We start from the raw sequence: 20,874 nt of genomic DNA, 5'->3' as shown, positions 1-20,874 counted from the left end.
TTTCCATCCCAAATTCCCCTTCCCAAACTTTCTCTCCTCCCAATCCCACCCTCAAATCCTTTCCCCCTCCCAAATTTCCCTTCCCAACCATTCCCCCCAAATATCTTTACCCCCCCAAATCCCCCTCCCCAAATCCTCCAAACTCACCCTGATCCTGGACTTGACCCTGGCTGGGATTTTGGGGGCCCTGCGGATCCGGGAGCCGCCCCCGGGTGGGGAGGGCTCCTCGCTGAAGATGGTGAACGGGGTCCTGAGCCCCAGCAGCGATTTTGGGGCCACCCCAGATTTGGGGTGGGGGGTACAGACCCCCCCAGGCCTCAGCACGATGGGGGGCACCTCAGACTCTGAATCCCCCAGTGTGAAAACGTCCCCAAATTTTGGGGGTTTCACTTTGGGGGTCTTGGTTGTTTTGGTTTTGGGGGCTTTGTGGGTTTTGGGGGGAGCTTTGGGGGATTTTTGGGGTTTTTGAGGTTTTGGGGTCCAGGCTTGGGCTAGGATATCATCCATGGAGCGGCCCAGGGTGGTGGCCACGTGGCTGAGGGTGGACACAGCTTTGGCCAGCAGCAGAGTGGCCATGGCCACCCCCAGGCCGGCCACGGGGGGACTTTGGGAGCCCAGTAGGGTCAGCCCCCGCTCCAGCTCCTGGTCCCAAACTGGGCTGGACTGGGAGGGACTGGGCAGGCTCTGCTGGGCCAGGGTGGAGAAGGCAGCGGCCACCAGCTCGGCCAGAGGGCCTGGGGGGGACAGGGCCCTGTCCCTAAAGGTGGCACCGTGGCTGGGGTGGCCCTGGAGGGTGTCCCCATCCCTGGAGAGCACCAGCTGATCCCTGTCCCCAAAAGTGTCCCCATTCCCAGAGGGGTCTGGCATTTTCTTGTCCCCAGGAAGGTCCCCAAGGGTGTCCCTGGTCCTAGAGGGGTTCCTGATGGTGTCCCCGTTCTCAGAGGGGTCCTGCAGATCCCTGTCCCCATCCCTGATGGTGTCCCTGTGCCCAGAGCTGTCCCCAATTCCAGAATCACCCCACAGACCCCTGACCCTATTCCCAGAGCTGTCCCCACTCCCAGAGCTGTCCCCAATCCCAGAATTGTCCCCAATTCCAAAATCACCCTGCAGACCCCTGACCCTATTCCTAGAGCTGTCCCCATTCCCAGAATTGTCCCCAATTCCAAAATCACCCTGCAGACCCCTGACCCCACTCCCAGAATTGTCCCCATCCCCAAAATCACCCTGCAGACCCCTGACCTCATTGCCAGAATCACCCTGCAGACCCCTGACCCTGTCCCCACTCCCAGAATTGTCCCCAGTCCCAAAATCACCCTGCAGACCCATGACCCCACTCCCAGAGCTGTCCCCACTCCCAAAATCAACCTGCAGACCCCTGACCCTATTCCCAGAGCTATCCCCATTCCCAGAGTTGATCCCAATTCCAGAATCACCCTGCAGACCCCTGACCCTATTCCCAGAATTGTCCCCACTCCCAGAGCTGTCCCCATTCCCAAAATCACCCTGCAGATCCCTGACCCCATTCCCAGAGCTGTCCCCATTCCCAGAATTTTCCCCAATCCCAAAATCACTCTGCAGACCCCTGACCCTATTCCCATAATTGTCCCCAGTCCCAAAATCACCCTGCAGACCCCTGTCCTCATTCCCAGAATTGTCCCCATTCCCAAAATCACCCTGCAGACCCCTGACCCCACTCCCAGAATTGTCCCCACTCCCAGAATCACCCTGCAGACCCCTGACCCCACTCCCAGAATTGTCCCCACTCCCACAATCACCCCTATCCCCCCTCCCCAGAACCCCCCTGCCCTTTCTGTCCCCTCCACCCCCCTCCTCCCCCCTCACCCACCCCCACACCTCCCGTTCCAGCCTGGTGCCAGCGCTGTCACACCGGGCCAGCACCCCCCTCACCAGGGCCACCCCCGGGGCCACCTCCCCGGCCAGCAGCCACACCCGGGCCTGGCCCAGCAGCCAGCGCAGCCCCAGGGCCAGCAGGGCCGGGTCTGAGCAGAATGAACACCCACAGTTTGTGGGGTGGCTGAAGAATTCCAGAATTTTCTTCCTGCTCGGTCGGAGTTGGGGTGAAGCCGTGAGAGCGTCCGGGGGCTCCGGGAGCGCGGCCGGGGGCAGCTGGGCCAGCTCGGGGCCCTGCAGGAACTGCTCGTCCTCCTCAGTGGGGTTGGGGGCTTTGGGGTCGGCTTTGGGGTCGGGTCTGGGGTCCTGGGGGATCCTCCTGGCCATAAAACCCTTCTGGAGGTGGATGGGGGCACGGCGGCGAGGGTGGCGCTGAAGGGGTTTGGGGTCTGGAATGGGAATGGGGAGAGTTTGGGGTGTGGAATGGGAATTCAGAGAGAGTTTGGGGTTGGGAATGGGAATGGAGAGAGTTTGGGGTTGGGAATTGGGGAGAGTTTGGGGTCTGGAATGGGAATGGAGAGAGTTTGGGGTTTGGAATTGGGGAGAGTTTGGGGTCTGGGGTCGGGAATGGGAATGGAGAGAGTTTGGGGTTTGGAATTGGGGAGTTTGGGGTTTGGGGTTTGGAATGGGAATGGAGAGAGAGTTTGGGGTTTGGAATGGGGAGAGTTTGGGGTCTGGAATGGGAATGGAGAGAGTTTGGGGTTTGGGGTCTGGAATGGGAATGGGGAGAGTTTGGGGTCTGGAATGGGAATGGAGAGAGTTTGGGGTTTGGGGTCTGGAATGGGAATGGGGAGAGTTTGGGGTCTGGAATGGGGAGAGTTTGGGGTTTGGGGTGTGGAATGGGAATGGGGAGAGTTTGGGGTCTGGAATTGGGGAGAGTTTGGGGTTTGGGGTGTGGAATGGGAATGGGGAGAGTTTGGGGTCGGGAATGGGAATGGAGAGAGTTTGGGGTTTGGGGTCTGGAATTGGGGAGAGTTTGGGGTCTGGAATTGGGGAGTTTGGGGTTTGGAATTGGAATGGGGAGAGTTTGGGGTTTGGAATTGGGGACAGTTTGGGGTTTGGGGTGTGGAATGGGAATGGGGAGAGTTTGGGGTTTGGGGTCTGGAATTGGGGAGAGTTTGGGGTCTGGAATTGGGGAGTTTGGGGTTTGGAATTGGAATGGGGAGAGTTTGGGGTTTGGAATTGGGGACAGTTTGGGGTTTGGGGTGTGGAATGGGAATGGGGAGAGTTTGGGGTTGGGAATGGGAATGGAGAGAGTTTGGGGTTTGGAATGGGAATAAGGAGAGTTTGGGGTCTGGAATGCAAAGAGCTTGGGGTTTGGGGTCTGGAATGGGAATGGAGAGAGTTTGGGGTCTGGAATGGGGAGTTTGGGGTTTGGGGTCTGCAGTGGGGAGAGTTTGGGATTTGGAATTGGGGAGAGTTTGGGGTTTGGGGTCTGGAATGGGAATGGGGAGAGTTTGGGGTTTGGAATGCAAAGAGTTTGGGGTTTGGGGTGTGGAATGAGAATGGAGAGAGTTTGGGGTTTGGAATGGGAATGGGGAGGGTTTGGGGTTTGGAATGGGAATGGGGAGAGTTTGGGGTTTGGGGTCTGGAATGGGAATGGAGAGAGTTTGGGGTTTGGGGTCTGGAATGGGAATGGAGAGAGAGTTTGGGGTTGGGATCCTGCAGGGAATGATTGGTTTGGGGTTTGGGGTCTGGAATGGGAATGGAGAGAGTTTGGGGTTTGGAATGGGAATGGGGAGAGTTTGGGGTTTGGGGTCTGGAATGGGAATTCAGAGAGAGTTTGGGGTTTGGGGTTTGGAATGGGAATGGAGAGTTTGGGGTTTGGAATTGGGGAGTTTGGGGTTTGGGGCCTGGAATGGGAATGGAGAGAGTTTGGGGTTGGGATCCTGCAGGGAATTATTGGTTTGAGGTCTGGAATGGGAACGGGGAGAATTTGAGGTTTGGAATGGGAATGGGGAAAGTTTGGGGTTTGGAATTGGGGAGAGTTTGGGGTTTGGAATGGGAATGGGGAGAATTTGGGGTCTGGAACTGGGGAGAGTTTGGGGTCTGGAATGCAAAGAGTTTGGGGTTTGGGGTCTGGAATGGGAATGGGGAGAGTTTGGGGTTTGGATCCTGCTGGGAATGAGGGGAGAGTTTGGGGTTTGGAATTGGGGAGAGTTTGGGGTCTGGAATGGGAATGGAGAGAGTTTGGGGTTGGGAATGGGAATGGAGAGAGTTTGGGGTTGGGAATTGGGGAGAGTTTGGGGTCTGGAATGCAAAGAGTTTGGGGTTTGGAATGGGAATGGAGAGAGTCTGGGGTCTGCATGAATGGGGAGAGTTTGGGGTTTGGAATTGAGGAGAGTTTGGGGTCTGGAATGGGGATTTTGGGGTTTGGGGTCTGGAATGGGAATGGGGAGAGTTTGGGGTTTGGGAATGATTCCAATGGGAATTCAGGGAGAGTTTGGGATTTTGGAATGATTCCAATGGGAATTCAGGGAGGATTTGGGATCCTGCAGGGAATGAGGGGTCCAAAAACTTGGATCCTGAGCCTGATCCTTCCCCCATTCCCAGACTGGGATAACTGGGATTTCCCCACTCTCAGACTGGGATAACTGGGATTTCCCCCCTCCCAGACTGGGATAACTGGGATTTCCCTCATTCCCAGACTGGGATAACTGGGATTTCCCTCATTCCCAAACTGGGATAACTGGGATAACTGGGATTTCCCCATTCCCAGACTGGGATAACTGGGATTTCCCCCATTCCCAGACTGGGATAACTGGGATTTCCCCCATTCCCAAACTGGGATAACTGGGATAACTGGGATTTCCCCCATTCCCAGACTGGGATAACTGGGATAACTGGGATTTCCCCCATTCCCAGACTGGGATAACTGGGATTTCCCCCATTCCCAGACTGGGATAACTGGGATTACTGGGATTTCCCCCATTCCCAGACTGGGATAACTGGGATTTCCCCTCTCCCAGACTGGGATAACTGGGATTTCCCCCTCCCAGTGCTCACCAGTGCCCGGCTGCAGCAGGAACTGGGCGTGCTGGAGGTGGGACTGGCTCAGCTCCAGCTCCCCCTGCTGCAGCTCCAGCTGGGCCTGCAGCACCAGGAACCACGAGCACCTGGGGGAATGGGAAAAAATGGGGAAAAAATGGGGAAAAATGGGAAAAAAACAGGAAAATGGGGGGAAAATGGGGAAAACAAAGGGAAAATGGGGGAAAATGGGAGAGAAATGGGGGAAAATGGGGAAAAACAAAGGGGAAATAAAAGGGAAATAAGACCCCAGTGATCCCAGTGACCCCAGTCCCATTCCCACTGATCCCAGTGGCCCTAATCCCACTCCCAGTTACCCAAATCCTGTTCCCAGTGATCCCAGTCCCATTTCCAGTGATCCCAGTGCCCCCAATCCCACCCCCAGTGATCCCAGTGACCCCAATCCCACCCCCAGTGATCCCAGTGACCCCAATCCCAATCCCACTGACCCCTAATCCCATTCCCAGTGATCCCAGTCCCACTCCCAGTGATCTCAGTGACCCAAATCCCATTCCCAGTGACCCCAATCCCATTCCCAGTTACCTGAATCCTGTTCCCAGTGATCCCAGTGACCCTAATCCCATTCCCAGCGATTCCAGTGACCCCAGGCCCATTCCCACTGATCCCAGTGCTCCCAGTGCCATTCCCAGTGATCCCAATCCCGTTCCCAGTGACCCCAGTCCCATTCCCAGTGACCCCAGTCCCATTCCCACTGATTCCAGTGACCCCAGCCCCATTCCCCAATGATCCCAGTCCCATTCCCAGTGATCCCAGTGACCCCAATCCCATTCCCAGTTACCCCAATCCTGTTCCCAGTGATCCCAGTGACCCTAATCCCATTCCCAGTGATTCCAGTGACCCCAGGCCCATTCCCACTGATCCCAGTGCTTCCAGTGCCATTCCCAGTGATCCCAGTGACCCCAGTCCCATTCCCAGTGACCCCAGGCCCATTCCCAGTGCCCCCAATCCCACCCCCAGTGATCTCAGTGACCCCCAATCCCACTCCCAGTGATCCCAGTCCCATTCCCAGTGATTCCAATGACCCCAATCCCATTCCCAGTGATCCCAGTGGCCCTAATCCCATTCCCAGTGACCCCAGTCCCATTCCCACTGATCCCACTGACCTCAGTCCCATTCCCAGTGATCCCAGTGACCCCAGTCCCATTCCCAGTGACCCCAGGCCCATTCCCACTGATCCCAGTGGCCCTAATCCCACTCCCAGTTACCCAAATCCTGTTCCCAGTGATCCCAGTCCCATTCCCAGTGACCCCAGTGACCCCAATCCCATTCCCAGTGACCCCAATCCCATTCCCAGTGATCCCAGTGACCCAAATCCCATTCCCAGTGACCCCAATCCCATTCCCAATGACCCCAGGCCCATTCCCACTGATCCCACTGACCCCAATCCCATTCCCAGTGATCCCAGTGGCCCTAATCCCATTCCCAGTTACCCAAATCCTGTTCCCAGTGACCCCAGTCCCATTCCCAGTGCTCCTAGTCCCATTCTCAGTGACCCCAGTGTCCCCAGTCCCCCTCCCAGTCCCTCACTGACCAGCGGGCAGCCTGCAGGTGTCCAGCCAGGGTCAGTCCCTCGCTGCAGAAGGCCCTGGCCCTGCACAGCACCTCACAGTGTCCCAGCAGTGTCACCAGGCGCTGGCAGCAGCTCAGGGTGTCCCCCAGCACCTGCCACTTGTGCACCAGAGCCGGGCCTGGGGACAGCAACGGGAAACTGGGAATGCTGGCATGGGGACAGGGGGGGACAGGGGATAGGGACAGGGAGGACACAGGACTATCCCAGGACTCCAACCCCATTCCAGGGACCCCAATTCTCCCCAACTGACCCCATTCCCCCCATTCCTCCCTCATTGCCCCAATCCCCCCCATTCCCCCAATCCTCCCCACTGCCCCCAATTCCCATCCCACTGCTCCCAATCCCCCATCATCCCATCACCCCAATCCCATCCCATCACCCCAATCCCATCCCATCACCCCCATTCCCATCCACTTTCCCCAAATCCCCCCCCATCACCACCAATCCCCCCCATCACCCCCATTCCCCCCAATCCCATCCCACTGCCCCATTCCCACCCATTTTCCCAAATCCTTCCCATCACCCCCAATCCCCACATCACTCCCAAATCCCCCCCCATTACCCCCAAATCCCCCCCATTCCCCCATCACCCCAATCCCCCCCACCCCCAATTCCCATCTCATCACCCCCAAATCCCCCCCATTCCAATATTCCCCATCACCCCAAACCCCCCCACTCCCTCCTTATCACCCCAAATCCCCCCCACTGCCCCCATTATCCCCATTCCCCCCAAATCCCCCCTATTCCCCTCCATCTCAACCCCATCATCCCCAATCCCCCCCATCACCCCCAATCCCTCCCATCACCCCAATCCTCCCCATTGCCCCCATTCCCATCCCACTGACCCCAATCCCTCTCATCACCCCCATTCCCCCCCATTTCCCCAATCCCCCTCATCACCCCCACTGACCTCAATCCCCCCATCACCCCCAACCCCTAATTCCCCCCCATTCCCTCCCAATCCCCCCCATCACCCCCAATTCCCATCACCCCAAATCTCCCCCCATTCCCTCATCACCCCCAACCCCTCAATCCCCCCATCACCCCCACTCCCTCCCAATCCCCCCCAATTCCCATCACCCCCAATCTCCCCCCATTCCCCTCCATTGCCCCCAATCCCCCCTCAATCACCCCAATCCCCCCATTTCCCCCAAATGCCCCCCCTCTAACCCCACTCTCTCCAATCTCCCCAATCCTCCCATCACCCCAATCCCATCCCATCACCCCCATTTCCCTCCATCACCCCCAATATCCCCCATCCTCCCCAATCCCCCCACTGCCCCCATTAGCCCCATTCCCCCATCACCCTCAATCCCCCCCATCACCCCCAACCCCTAATTCCCCCCCCACTCCCTCTCAATCCCTCCCATCATCCCCAATTCCCATCACCCCAAATCTCCCCCATTCCCTCATCACCCCAATCCCATCCCACTGCCCCCATTCCCCCCCACTTTCCCCAATCCCTCATCACCCCAATCCCCCCATTCCCCTCCACTGCCCCCAAATCCCTCCCCACTGCCCCCATTCCCCCCAAATCCCCCGCCATCACCCCAATCCCCTCCATCCCAACCCCATCACCCCCAAAATTCCCATCACCCCCAGTCCTCCCCAATCCCTGCAATCACCCCAATCTCTCCACTGCCCCCCATCACCCCATTCCCCCAAACCCTCCCATCACCCCCAATCCCCCCATGCCCCCCAAATCTCCCCCAATCCCCCCCTCTCTCCCCCATCCCCCCCTGACCGCTGTCGGGCTCCTCCCCCTGCAGGCTCCGGGCGCTCCCCAGGACGTCGCTGCCCATGAGGGACACGAGGACGCTGCGGAGCAGCTTCTGGGCCTCCAGCAGGGCCACCTGGGGGGTGCTCCAGCCTGGGGACACAGCCTGGGGGTCCCTTGGTGCTCCAGGGCATCATCATCATCATCATCATCATCATCACAGCAGAGCTTCCCCAAATTCCAAACCCATTCCCCTTCCTCCTCCTCATCCTCCAGGGCCACCTGGGGGGTGCTCCAGCCTGGGGACACAGCCTGGGGGTCCCTTGGTGCTCCATCATCATCATCATCCTCATCATCATCATCATCATCATCATAATCCTTATCATCATCCTCGTCCTCATCATCCTCGACATCAACCTCACAGCAGAGCGTCCCCAAATCCCAACCTCACCCTTTGTCTTCTTCCTCATCCCAAACCCGCCCTTCCTCCTCCTCATCCTCCAGGGCCACCTGGGGGGTGCTCCAGCCTGGGGACACAGCCTGGGGGTCCCTTGGTGCTCCATCATCATCCTCATCACCATCATCATCATCATCACAGCAGAGCTTCCCCCACTCCCAAATCCATCCCTCTTCCTCCTCATCCCAAACTCTGTCTCCTCCTCATCCTCCAGGGCCACCTGGGGGGTGCTCCAGCCTGGGAAATGTCCTGGGGTTCCTTCAGTGTTCCAGGGCATCATCATCATCCTCATCATCCTCATCATCATCATCATCCTCATCCTCATCATCATCCTCATCATCATCCTCATCATCATCCTCATCATCACAGCAAAGCTTCCCCAAATCCCAAACCCATTCCTCTTCCTCCTCCTCATCCTCCAGGGCCACCTGGGGGTGCTCCAGCCTGGGGTTCCCTTGGTGCTCCATCATCATCATCATCATCCTCATCCTCATCATCATCACAGCAGAGCTTCCCCAAACCCATCCCTCTTCCTCCTCATCCCAAACTCTTCCTCCTCCTCCTCTCCATCCCCAAATTCCCTGCCTCCTTCTCTTCATCCCTCAAATCTCTCATCCCTTCTTCTCCTCTTCATCCCTAAATTCCCTCCTTCTTTCTCCGCATCCCCAACTCTTCTTCCTCCTCTTCATTCCCAAATTCCCTCCCTCCTCCTCCTCATCCCCAATTCCCATTTTTGGAAATTCCCATTCTCCCATGTTTGGGAATCCTGTTTCTCCCGTTTCTGGGAATCCTGATTCTCCCATTTTTGAGAATTCTCCCATTTTTGGGAATCCTGCTGCTCCCATTTTTGGGAATTCTGCTTCACCCATTTCTGGAAATTCTGCCTTTCCCATTTTTGGGAATCCTGCTGCTCCCATTTTTTTTAGGGAATCCTGCTTCTCCCATTTTTTTTTTGGGAATTCCCCTTCTCCCATTTTTGGGAATCCTGCTGCTCCCATTTTTGGGAATTCTGCCTCTCCCATTTTGGGAATTCTCCCATTTTTGGGAATCTTGCTGCTCCCATTTCTGGGAATTCTCTTCTCCCATGTTTGGGAATTCTGCTTCTCCCCTTTTTGTGAATCCTGATTCTCCCATTTTCGGGAATTCTGTTTTTTGGGAATCCTGCTTTTCCCATTTTTGGGAATCCTGCTTCTCCCATTTTTGGGAATCCTGCTGCTCCCATGTTTGGGAATCCTGTCTCTCCCTTTTTTTTGGGGGGGGAATCCTGCTGCTCCCATTTTTGGGAATTGTCCCATTTTTGTGAATCCTGCTGCTCCCATTTTTGGGAATTCTGCTTTTTGGGAATCCTGATTCTCTCATTTTTGAGAATTCTCCCATTTTTTTGGGAACCCTGCTGCTCCCATTTTTTTTTTTGGGGGGGAATCCTGCTGCTCCCATTTTATTTTTTTGGGGAATCCTGCTTCTCCCATTTTGGGAATTCTCCCATTTTTAGGAATCCTGCTGCTCCCATTTTTTTTTTTTTTTGGGGAATCCTGCTGTTCCCATTTTTTTTTTTTTTTTTGGAATTCCCCTTCTCCCATTTTTGGGAATCCTGCTTCTCTCATTTTTGTGATTCCTGCTGCCCCTATTTTTGTGAATCCTGTTTCTCCCATTTTTGGGAATCCTGCTTCTCCCATTTTATTTTTTTGGGACTCCTGCTCCACCCAATTTTGGGAATTCTCCCATTTTTGGGAATCCTGCTGCTCCCATTTTTGGGAATTCTGCTTCTCCCCTTTTTTCTAATCCTCATTCTCCCATTTTTGAGAATTCTCCCATTTTTGGGAATTCTGCTTCCCCCATTTCTGGGAATTCTGCTTTTCACATTTTTGGGAATTCTGCTGCTCCCCTTTTTGTGAATCCTCATTCTCCCATTTTTGGGAATTCTGCTTTTTCCATTTTTGGGAATCCTGCTGTTCCCATTTTTTTTTTTTTGGGGAATTCCCCTTCTCCCATTTTTGGGAATCCAGCTGCTCCCATTTTTGTGAATCCTGTTTCTCCCATTTTTGGGAATTCCCATTCTCCCATTTTTGGGAATCCTGCTGTTCCCATTTTTTTTTTGAATCCTGCTGCTCCCATTTATGGGAATTCTGATTCTCCCATTTTTGGGAATTCTGCTTTTTGGGAATCCTGTTTTTCCCAATTTTTGGGAATTCTGCTTCTCCCATTTTTGGGAATTCTGCTTCACCCATTTCTGGAAATTCTGCCTTTCCCATTTTTGGGAATCCTGCTGCTCCCATTTTTTTTTTGGGGGGGGAATCCTGCTGCTCCCATTTTTGTGAATTCTCCTTCTCCCATTTTTGGGAATCCTGCTGCTCCCATTTTTATTTTTTTTTTGGAGGGAATTCTGCTGCTCCCATTTTTTTTTGGGGGGGGAATCCTGCTGTTCCCATTTTTTTTTTTTTTTGGGGGGAATTCCCCTTCTCCCATTTTTGGGAATCCAGCTGCTCCCATTTTTGTGAATCCTGTTTCTCCCATTGTTGGGAATTCCCATTCTCCCATTTTTGGGAATTCCCACTCTCCCATTTTTGGGAATCCTGCTGCTCCCATTTTTTTTTGGGGGGGGGAATCCTGCTTCTCCCATTTTATTTTTTTTTGTGAATCCTGCTTCTCCCATTTTATTTTTTTTTTGTGAATCCTGCCTCTCCCATATTTTATTTTTGTGAATCCTGCTTCTCCCATATTTTTTTTTTGGGAATGCTGCTTCTCCCATATTTATTTTTTTGGAATGCTGCTCACCCTGCCGCTGGATCAGCTCCCTCAGTGGCGCTTTCAGCCGCGCCGGGGGCAGCTCCAGGAACGCGGCCACGAGCTGCAGCCCCTGGGCCCGGGCCAGGAACCAGCCCCGGGTGGCTCTGAGGGACTGGGGGTCACCCAGGGCCTGCAGCAGCAGGGACACGCCCTGCTCCACCTGGGAATGGGGGAAAGGGGGGGAAATGGGGAAAAATGGGAAAAAAAGGCAAAAAAAAGGGTTAAAATGGGATTTAAATGGGGGAAAAAAGGGGAAAAATGGGATTTAGGATCACAGTCCTGCCCATCCCAACCCCAGCAGCAGGGACACGCCCTGATCCACCTGGGAATGGGGAAAAGGGGGGAAATGGGGAAAAATGGGGAAAAAAAAGGGTTAAAATGGGGAAAAATAGGGTTAAAATGGGGGAAAATGGGATTTAGGATCACAGTCCTGCCCATTCCAACCCTGTCAACCCAATCCCAATCTCAGCAGCAGGGACACGCCCTCATCCACCTGGGAATGGGGGAAAATGGGGGGAAAATGGGAAAAATGGGGAAAAAAAGGCAAAAAAAAGGGTTAAAATGCGGAAAATAGGGAAAAAAATGGGGAAAAAAGGGTTAAAATGGGATTTAGGATCACAGTCCTGCCCATCCCAACCCCAGCAGCAGGGACATGCCCTGATCCACCTGGGAATGGGGGAAAAATGGGGAAAAAATGGGAAAAAATGGGTTAAAATGGGAAAAAATGGGGAAAAAATGGCGAAAAAATGGGGAAAAAAGGGTTAAAATGGGGAAAAATGGGGGAAAATGGGGGAAAAAAGGGTTAAAATGGGATTTAGGATCACAGTCCTGCCCAGCCCAACCCTGTCAACCCAATCCCAATCTCAATCCCAGCAGCAGAGACATGCCCTGATCCACCTGGGAATTGGGGAAAAAAAGGGGAAAAAATGGGGGAAAATAGTGAAAAAAAGGGGTAAAATGGGAAAATATGGGGGAAAATGGGGAAAAATGGGAAAAAAATGGAGAAAATAGGATTTAGGATCCTGTCCAGCTCTGTTATCCCAATCCTGTTTGTATTTCCCAATCCCAATCCTTCCACCTGGGAATGGGGGAAAAATGGGGAAAATGGAGAAAAAATGGGGAAAAATGTTAAAAAAATGGGAAAAAGGGATTTAGGATCACAGTCCTGCCCAGCCCAACCCTGTCAGCCCAATCCCAATCTCAATCCCAGCAGGGACACGGCCTGATCCACCTGGGAAACGGGGGGAAATGGGGAAAAATGGGAAAAAATGGTGAAAAAAAGGGGTTAAAATGGGGAAAAATGGGGGGAAATGGGGGAAAAAAGGGGAAAAAAAGGGTTAAAATGGGATTTAGGATCACAGTCCTGCCCATCCCAACCCCAGCAGCAGGGACATGCCCTGATCCACCTGGGAATTGGGGGAAAAATGGGGAAAATAGGAAAATATGGGGGGGAAAATGGGAAAAATGGGATTTAGGATCCTGCCCAGCCCAGCTCTGTTATCCCAATCCTGTTTGTATTTCCCCATCCCAATCCCATCCCAGCAGCAGGGACACAGCCTCATGCACCTGGAAATGGGGAGAAAAAGGGAAAAAATGGGAAAAAAAAGGGTTAAAATGGGGAAAAATGGGGGAAAATGAGGAAAAAAAAATGGGAAAAAAAGGGAAAAATGGGGAAAAAGTGGGAAAAAGGGATTTAGGATCACAGTCCTGCCCATCCCAACCCTGTCAGTCCAGCTCTGTTATCCCAATCCTGTTTGTATTTCCCTAATCCCAATCCTTCCACCTGGGAAATGGGGGAAAATGGGGAAAAAAAAGGTAAAAATGGGAAAAATTGAGGGAAAATGGGAAAAAGGGATTTAGGATCACAGTCCTGCTCAGCTCAGCTCTGTTATCCCAATCCTGTTTGTATTTTCCTAATCCCAATCCCAGCCCAGCAGGGACATGCCCTGATCCACCTGGGAAATGGGGGAAAGGGGGGGAAATGGGGAAAATGGGGAAAAAAGGGTTAAAATGGGGAAAAATGGGGATAAAAAGGGAAAAATGGGATTTAGGATCACAGTCCTGCCCATCCCAACCCCAGCAGCAGGGACACGCCCTGATCCACCTGGGAATGGGGGAAAAGGGGGGGAAATGGGAAAAATGGGGAAAAAAAGGGTTAAAATGGGGAAAAATGGGGATAAAAAGGGTTAAAATGGGATTTAGGATCACAGTCCTGCCCATCCCAACCCTGTCAACCCAATCCCAATCTCAATCCCAGCAGGGACACGCCCTGCTCCACCTGGGAATGGGGGAAAAGGGGGGGAAATGGGGAAAAAAAGGGGGGAAATGGGGAAAAAAAGGCAAAAAAAAGGGTTAAAATGGGGAAAAAATGGGGGAAAATGGGAAAAAATGGGAAAAAATGGGGGAAAAAGGGGTAAAATGGGGTGAAAATGGGGGGAAAATGGGGGGAAAATGGGGGGAAAATGGGGGGAAAATGGGATTTAGGATCACAGTCCTGCCCATCCCAACCCTGTCAGCCCAATCCCAATCTCAATCCCAGCAGCAGGGACACGCCCTGATCCACCTGGGAATGGGGGGAAAATGGGGGAAATGGGAAAAAAAGGGGAAAAAAAGGGTTAAAATGGGGGAAAATGGGGGAAAAAAGGGTTAAAATGGGATTTAGGATCACAGTCCTGCCCAGCCCAGTTCTGTTATCCCAATCCTGTTTGTGTTTTCCCCATCCCAATCCCATCCCAGCAGCAGGAACACAGCCTCATGCACCTGGGAAATGGGGAAAAAAGGGTAAAAATGGGGAAAAAATGGGGAAAAAAAGGGTTAAAATGGGATTTAGGATCACAGTCCTGCCCATCCCAACCCTGTCAGCCCAATCCCAAGGGTAAAAATGGGAAAAAAAGGGTTAAAATGGGGAAAAATGGGGAAAAAATATGGGGGGGAAAATGGGATTTAGGATCCTGTCCTGTCCAGCTCTGTTATCCCAATCCTGTTTGTATTTTCCCATTCCAATCCTTCCACCTGGGAAATGGGGGAAAAGGGGGAAAAAATGGGAAAAAAAGGGTAAAAATAGGTAAAAATGGGTAAAAGTGGGGAAAAAAAGGGTTAAAAAGGGATTTAGGATCACAGTCCTGCCCATCCCAACCCTGTCAACCCAATCCCAATCTCAATCCCAGCAGTAGGGTCATGCCCTCCTCCACCTGGGGAATTGGGGATAAAAGGGGAAAAAATGGGGAAAAAAGGGTAAAAATGGGGAAAAAATGGGGGAAAATGGGGAAAATGGGGGGCAAAAAGGGTTAAAATGGGATTTAGGATCACAGTCCTGCCCATCCCAACCCTGTCAGCCCAATCCCAATCTCAATCCCAGCAGGGACACAGCCTGATCCACCTGGGAAATGGGGAAAAAAGGGGAAAAAAGGGAAAAAATGGGAAAAAATGGGGGGAAAAAGGCAAAAAAAAGGGTTAAAATGGGTTAAAATGGGGAAAAAATGGGGAAAAATGGGGAAAAATGGGATTTAGGATCACAGTCCTGCCCAGCCCAACTCCAGCAGTAGGGACATGCCCTGATCCACCTGGGAATGGGGGAAAAGGGGGGAAAATGGGAAAAATGGGGAAAAAATGGGGAAAAAATGGGGAAAAAATGGGGAAAAAATGGGGAAAAAATGGGGAAAAAATGGGGAAAAAATGGGGAAAAAATGGGGAAAAAATGGGGAAAATTTTCAGGTTCCCCCCATCCCAAACCCTGTTATTTTTTGGGATCTGCCCCTGCTTGCCTGGTTCTGGAGGCAGCACAGGTGGCTCTGCAGCAGCAGCCCCAGGGAAAAAATGGGAAAAAAAAGGGAAAAAATGGGAAAAAAAATAGGAAAAAAATGGAAAAAAAATGGGAAAAAATTGCAAAAAAAAGGGATAAAAATGGGGAAAAATGAGGAAAAAAATGGGAAAAAATGGGAAAAAATTTTAAAAAAATTGAAAAAAAAATTGAAAAAAAATGGGAAAAAAATGGGAAAAAATGGGAAAAAAATTGCAAAAAAATTGCAAAAAAATGGGAGAAAAATAGGGAAAAATTTTCAGGCTCCCCTCCATCCCAAACCCTGTTATTTTTTGGGATCTGCCCCTGCTTGCCTGGTTCTGGAGGCAGCACAGGTGGCTCTGCAGCAGCAGCCCCGGGGAAAAAATGGGAAAAAATATGGGAAAAAATGGGAAAAAAATGGGAAAAAAATGGGAAAAAAATGGGAAAAAAATGGGAAAAAAATGGGAAAAAAATGGGAAAAAAATGGGAAAAAAATGGGAAAAAAATTGAAAAAAATTTTGAAAAAAAATTGGGAAAAAAATGGGAAAAAAATGGGAAAAAAATGGGAAAAAATGGGAAAAATTTTCAGGCTCCCCCCCATCCCAAACCCTGTTATTTTTTGGGATCTGCCCCTGCTTGCCTGGTTCTGGAGGCAGCACAGGTGGCTCTGCAGCAGCAGCCCCAGGGAAAAAATGGGATAAAAAAAGGAAAAAATGGCAAAAAAATGGGAAAAAATTTTTTAAAAATTTGAAAAAAATTTGAAAAAAAAGGGATAAAAATGGGGAAAAATGAGGAAAAAATGGGAAAAAAATGGGAAAAAACTGAAAAAAAAATTGAAAAAAAAATTGAAAAAAATGGGAAAAAAAAGGGAAAAAATGGGAAAAAAATGGGAAAAAAATTGAAAAAAATTTTGAAAAAAAAAAGGAAAAAAAAAGAGATAAAAATGGGGGAAAATGAGGAAAAAAATGGGAAAAAAAATGGGAAAAAAACGAAAAAAATTGAAAAAAATGGGAAAAAAATGGGAAAAAAAATGGGAAAAAAAAAGGGAAAAAAATGGGAAAAAAAAGGGAAAAAAATGGGAAAAAAATGGGAAAAAAATGGGAAAAAATTGGAAAAAAATTGGAAAAAAATTGGAAAAAAATGGGGAATAAAGGGGAAAAATGGGAGAAAAATAGGAAAAAACTTTCAGGCTCCCCCCCATCCCAAACCCTGTTATTTTTTGGGATCTGCCCCTGCTTGCCTGGTTCTGGAGGCAGCACAGGTGGCTCTGCAGCAGCAGCCCCAGAGGGAAAAAACAGAGAAAAAATTGGAAAAAATTGAAAAAAAATTGGAAAAAACCAGGAAAAAATGGGAAAAAAAAGGAAAAAAAATGGAAAAAACTGGGGAAAAAATGGGGAAAAAATGAAGAAGAAAATGGGGAAAAATGGGGAAAAAAATGGGGAAAAAAATGGAATAAAAAACGGAAAAAAAAGGAAAAAAATTGAAAAAAAATGGGAAAAAAATGGGGAAAAAATGGAAAAAAATTGGAAAAAAATTTCAGGCTCCCCTCCATCCCAAACCCTGTTATTTTTTGGGATCTGCCCCTGCTTGCCTGGTTCTGGAGGCAGCACAGGTGGCTCTGCAGCAGCAGCCCCAGGGAAAAAATGGGAAAAAAAAGGAAAAAAAATGAAAAAAAATGGAAAAAATGGGAAAAAATGGGAAAAAAATGGAAAAAAAATGGAAAAAAAAGGGGAAAAAATGGGAAAAAATTGAAAAAAAAAATTGAAAAAAAAATTGAAAAAAAATGGGAAAAAATCGAAAAAAAATTGGGAAAAAAATGGGAAAAATTGAAAAAAAATTGGAAAAAAATGGGGAAAAAATGGAAAAAAATTGGAAAAAAATTTCAGGCTCCCCCCCATCCCAGACCCTGTTATTTTTTGGGATCTGCCCCTGCTTGCCTGGTTCTGGAGACAGCACAGGTGGCTCTGCAGCAGCAGCCCCGGGGAAAAAATGGGAAAAAAAATGGGAAAAAATGGGAAAAAAATGAGAAAAAAATTGAAAAAAAATTTGAAAAAAAATGGGAAAAAAATGGGAAAAAATGGGGAAAAATTGAAAAAAATTGAAAAAAAAATGGGAAAAAAATGGGAAAAAAATGGGAAAAAAATGGGAAAAAAATGGGAAAAAAATGGGAAAAAAATGGGAAAAAAATGGGAAAAAAATGGGAAAAAAATGGGAAAAAAATGGGAAAAATTTCAGGCTCCCCCCCATCCCAAACCCTGTTATTTTTTGGGATCTGCCCCTGCTTGCCTGGTTCTGGAGGCAGCACAGGTGGCTCTGCAGCAGCAGCCCCAGAGGGAAAAAACAGAGAAAAAATGGGAAAACATTGAAAAAAAATTGGAAAAAAACAGGAAAAAAAATGGAAAAAAATGGGGAAAAAATGGGGAAAAAATGAAGAAAAAAATGGAATAAAAAACGGAAAAAAAAGGAAAAAAATTGAAAAAAAATGGGAAAAAAATGGGAAAAAAATGGGAGAAAAATAGGGAAAAATTTTCAGGCTCCCCCCCATCCCAAACCCTGTTATTTTTTGGGATCTGCCCCTGCTTGCCTGGTTCTGGAGGCAGCACAGGTGGCTCTGCAGCAGCAGCCCCGTGTGCCGCAGCAGCCGCGATTCCTCGGCGTCCCCGTCCCGCCCCAGGTTTGATTCCAACTCCTCCAGGAACATCTGGGGAAAAAAAATCCCACAAGGGTTTATAGGGGATTTTAGGGGTTTCAGGAAATCCTAAACCTGCTGGAATTTTTTTTTATTTTTTTTGGATTTTTGTAAAGTTCTAAACTCCATCCTGGGGGGGATTTTTGGGGAATTCTGGAATTTTCCTCATCCTGAGGGTTATTCACAAATTTGTCTGGATTTGGGATTTCCCTGGGTTTGGGATCCCCTGGATTTGGGATCACCTCTGATTTGGGGTGTCCCTGGGTTTGGGCAGGACATTCCCAGGTTTACCTGGATTTAGGATTTCCCTGGATTTAGGATTTCTCCTGATCTGGGATCCCCTGCATTTGGGATCCCCCTGGATTTGGGATTTCCCTGGGTTTGGGATCAACTCTGATTTGGGGTGTCCCTGGGCTTGGGCAGGACATACCCAGGTTTACCTGGATTTAGGATTTCTCTGCATTTGGGATTTCCCCTGATCTGGGATCTGCTGGATTTGGGATCCCCCTGGATTTGGGATCCCCCCAGGATGATTTAGGATCCCCCAGGATGATTTAGGATGTACCTGGATTTAGGATCTCCCCTGATTTAGGATGCCCCAGGATTTAGGATGTGCCTGGGTAGGACATTCCCAGATTTACCAGGATTTGGGATCACCCCTGGATTTAGGATCCCCCAGGATGATTTAGGATCCCCCCAGGATTTAGGATCCCCTGATTTAGCATGTACCTGGATTTAGGATCCCCCTGGATTTAGGATTTACATGGATTTAGGATTCCTCAGGATTTGGGATCCCCCAGGATGATTTAGGATCCTCCAGGATGATTCAGGATTTAACTGGATTTAGGATCTCCTGATTTAGGATGCCCCAGGATTTAGGATGTGCCTGGGCAGGACATTCCCAGGTTTACCAGGATTTAGGATCACCCCTGGATTTAAGATTCCCTCTGATTTAGGATCCCCTGATTTAGCCTGTACCTGGATTTAGGATCCCCCAGGATTTAGGATTTACATGGATTTAGGATCCCTCCAGGATTTAGGATCCCCCAAGGATTTGGGACCCCCTGATTTAGGATCCCTCAGGATTTAGGATCCCCCAGGATGATTTGGGATGTACCTGTGCCTGGGCAGGGCAGCCCAGCTGCAGCAGCAGCCTGCACAGCTGGCTCAGGGCTCTGGCTGCTCCCAGGGGATCCCCCAGGATTTGGGATCCCCAGGATGATTTGGGATCCCCCAGGATGATTTAGGATCCCCCAGGATGATTTAGGATCCCCCAGGATGATTTGGGATCCCCCAGGATGATTTGGGATGTACCAGGATGATGATTTGGGATGTACCTGAGCCTGGGCAGGGCAGCCCAGCTGCAGGAGCAGCCTGCACAGCTGGCTCAGGGCTGATTTAGGATCCCCAGGATGATTTGGGATCCCCCAGGATGATTTAGGATCCCCCAGGATGATGATTTGGGATGTACCTGAGCCTGGGCAGGGCAGCCCAGCTGCAGGAGCAGCCTGCACAGCTGGCTCAGGGCTCTGGCAGCCCCCAGGGGATCCTCCAGGATTTGGGATCCCCAGGATGATTTAGGATCCCCCAGGATGATTTGGGATGTACCAGGATGATTTGGGATGTACCAGGATGATGATTTAGGATGTACCTGGGCCTGGGCAGGGCAGCCCAGCTGCAGCAGCAGCCTGCACAGCTGGCTCAGGGCTCTGGCAGCCCCCAGGGGATCCCCCAGCCTCAGGCACAGCGCTCGCAGCAGCCGCAAACTCTGCAGGGCCTGCAGGGGCTGGGGAGGGAAAATAATCCCAAAGTCAGCGCCAAAAGTGCTCCAGGAACCCTGGGAAAACCTCCCCTCCTCTTCCTCCTCATCCCAAATTTCCTCCCTCCTCCTCATCCCAAATTCCCTCTTTTTCCTCATCCCAAATTCCCTCTTCATCCCAAACTCTCTCCTTTTTCTCATCCCAAATTCTCTCCTTTTCCTCATCACAAATTCCCTCTTTTTCTCATCCCAAATTCCCTCTTCATCCCAAATTCCCTCTTCCTCCTCATCCCAAATTCTCTCCTCTTCCTCATCCCAAATTCCCTCTTATTTCTAAATTCTCTCCTTTTTCTCATCGCAAATTCTCTCTTCCTCATCCCAAATTCCCTCTTCATTCCAAATTCCCTCTTCCTCCTCATCCCAAATTCTCTCCTTTTTCCTCATCACAAATTCTCTCTTATTTCCAAATTCTCTCCTTTTCTCATCCCAAATTCCCTCCCTCTTCCTCATCCCAAATTCCCTCTTCCTCTTCATCCCAAATTCCCTTTTCCTCCTCATCCCAAATTCTCTTTTTCCTTATCCCAAATTCCCTCTCATTTCCAAATTCTCTCCTTTTCTCATCCCAAATTCCCTCTTCATCCCAAATTCTCTCCTTTTCCTCATCCCAAATTCCCTCTTGTTTCCAGATTCTCTCCCTCCTCCTCATCCCAAATTCTCTCCCTCCTCTTCATTCCAAATTCCCTCTTCCTCATCCCAAATTCTCTTTTTCCTCATCCCAAATTCCCTTTTCATCCCAAATTCTCTCCTTTTTCTCATCCTAAATTCCCTCTTATTTCCAAATTCTCTCCTTCTCCCCATCCCAAATTCTCTTTTTCCTCATCCCAAATTCTTTTTCCTCATCCCAAATTCCCTCTTCGTCCTCATCCCAAATTCTCTTTTTCCTCATCCCAAATTCCCTCCCTCTTCCTCATCCCAAATTCCCTCTTATTTCCAAATTCTCTCCTCTTCTTCATCCCAAATTTTGGGATTTGGGGATTCTGGGATTTTGGGGATTCTGGAATTTTGGGGATTGGGGGTTTTGGGGATTCCAGAATTTGGGATTTTGAGATTTGGGGATTCTGGGATTTTGAGATTTGGAGGATTCTGGGATTTGGG

General features: G+C 50.2%; 1 protein-coding gene across 1 annotated transcript in view; it reads right to left on the bottom strand.

Moving 5' to 3' along the window:
* ESPL1 (extra spindle pole bodies like 1, separase) overlaps positions 1-20,874 on the bottom strand; it is a 68,055-nt gene that overhangs the window by 29,509 nt on the left and 17,672 nt on the right. The window contains exons 12-19 of the mRNA XM_033083096.1: positions 19,612-19,746; positions 17,856-17,972; positions 11,479-11,650; positions 8,274-8,399; positions 6,491-6,647; positions 4,918-5,027; positions 1,855-2,300; positions 148-1,365 (exon numbers count right to left, since the gene is read on the bottom strand). Coding sequence (XP_032938987.1) covers positions 148-1,365; positions 1,855-2,300; positions 4,918-5,027; positions 6,491-6,647; positions 8,274-8,399; positions 11,479-11,650; positions 17,856-17,972; positions 19,612-19,746 — 2,481 coding nt within the window. The remainder of the gene's footprint in view (positions 1-147; positions 1,366-1,854; positions 2,301-4,917; positions 5,028-6,490; positions 6,648-8,273; positions 8,400-11,478; positions 11,651-17,855; positions 17,973-19,611; positions 19,747-20,874) is intronic.

Source organism: Catharus ustulatus, chromosome 31 (assembly GCF_009819885.2).
Source record: "Catharus ustulatus isolate bCatUst1 chromosome 31, bCatUst1.pri.v2, whole genome shotgun sequence".
Lineage (NCBI taxonomy): Eukaryota > Metazoa > Chordata > Aves > Passeriformes > Turdidae > Catharus > Catharus ustulatus.
The sequence above is the reverse complement of the archived record's forward strand: the minus strand, read 5'-3'. Positions and strand labels throughout refer to the sequence as shown.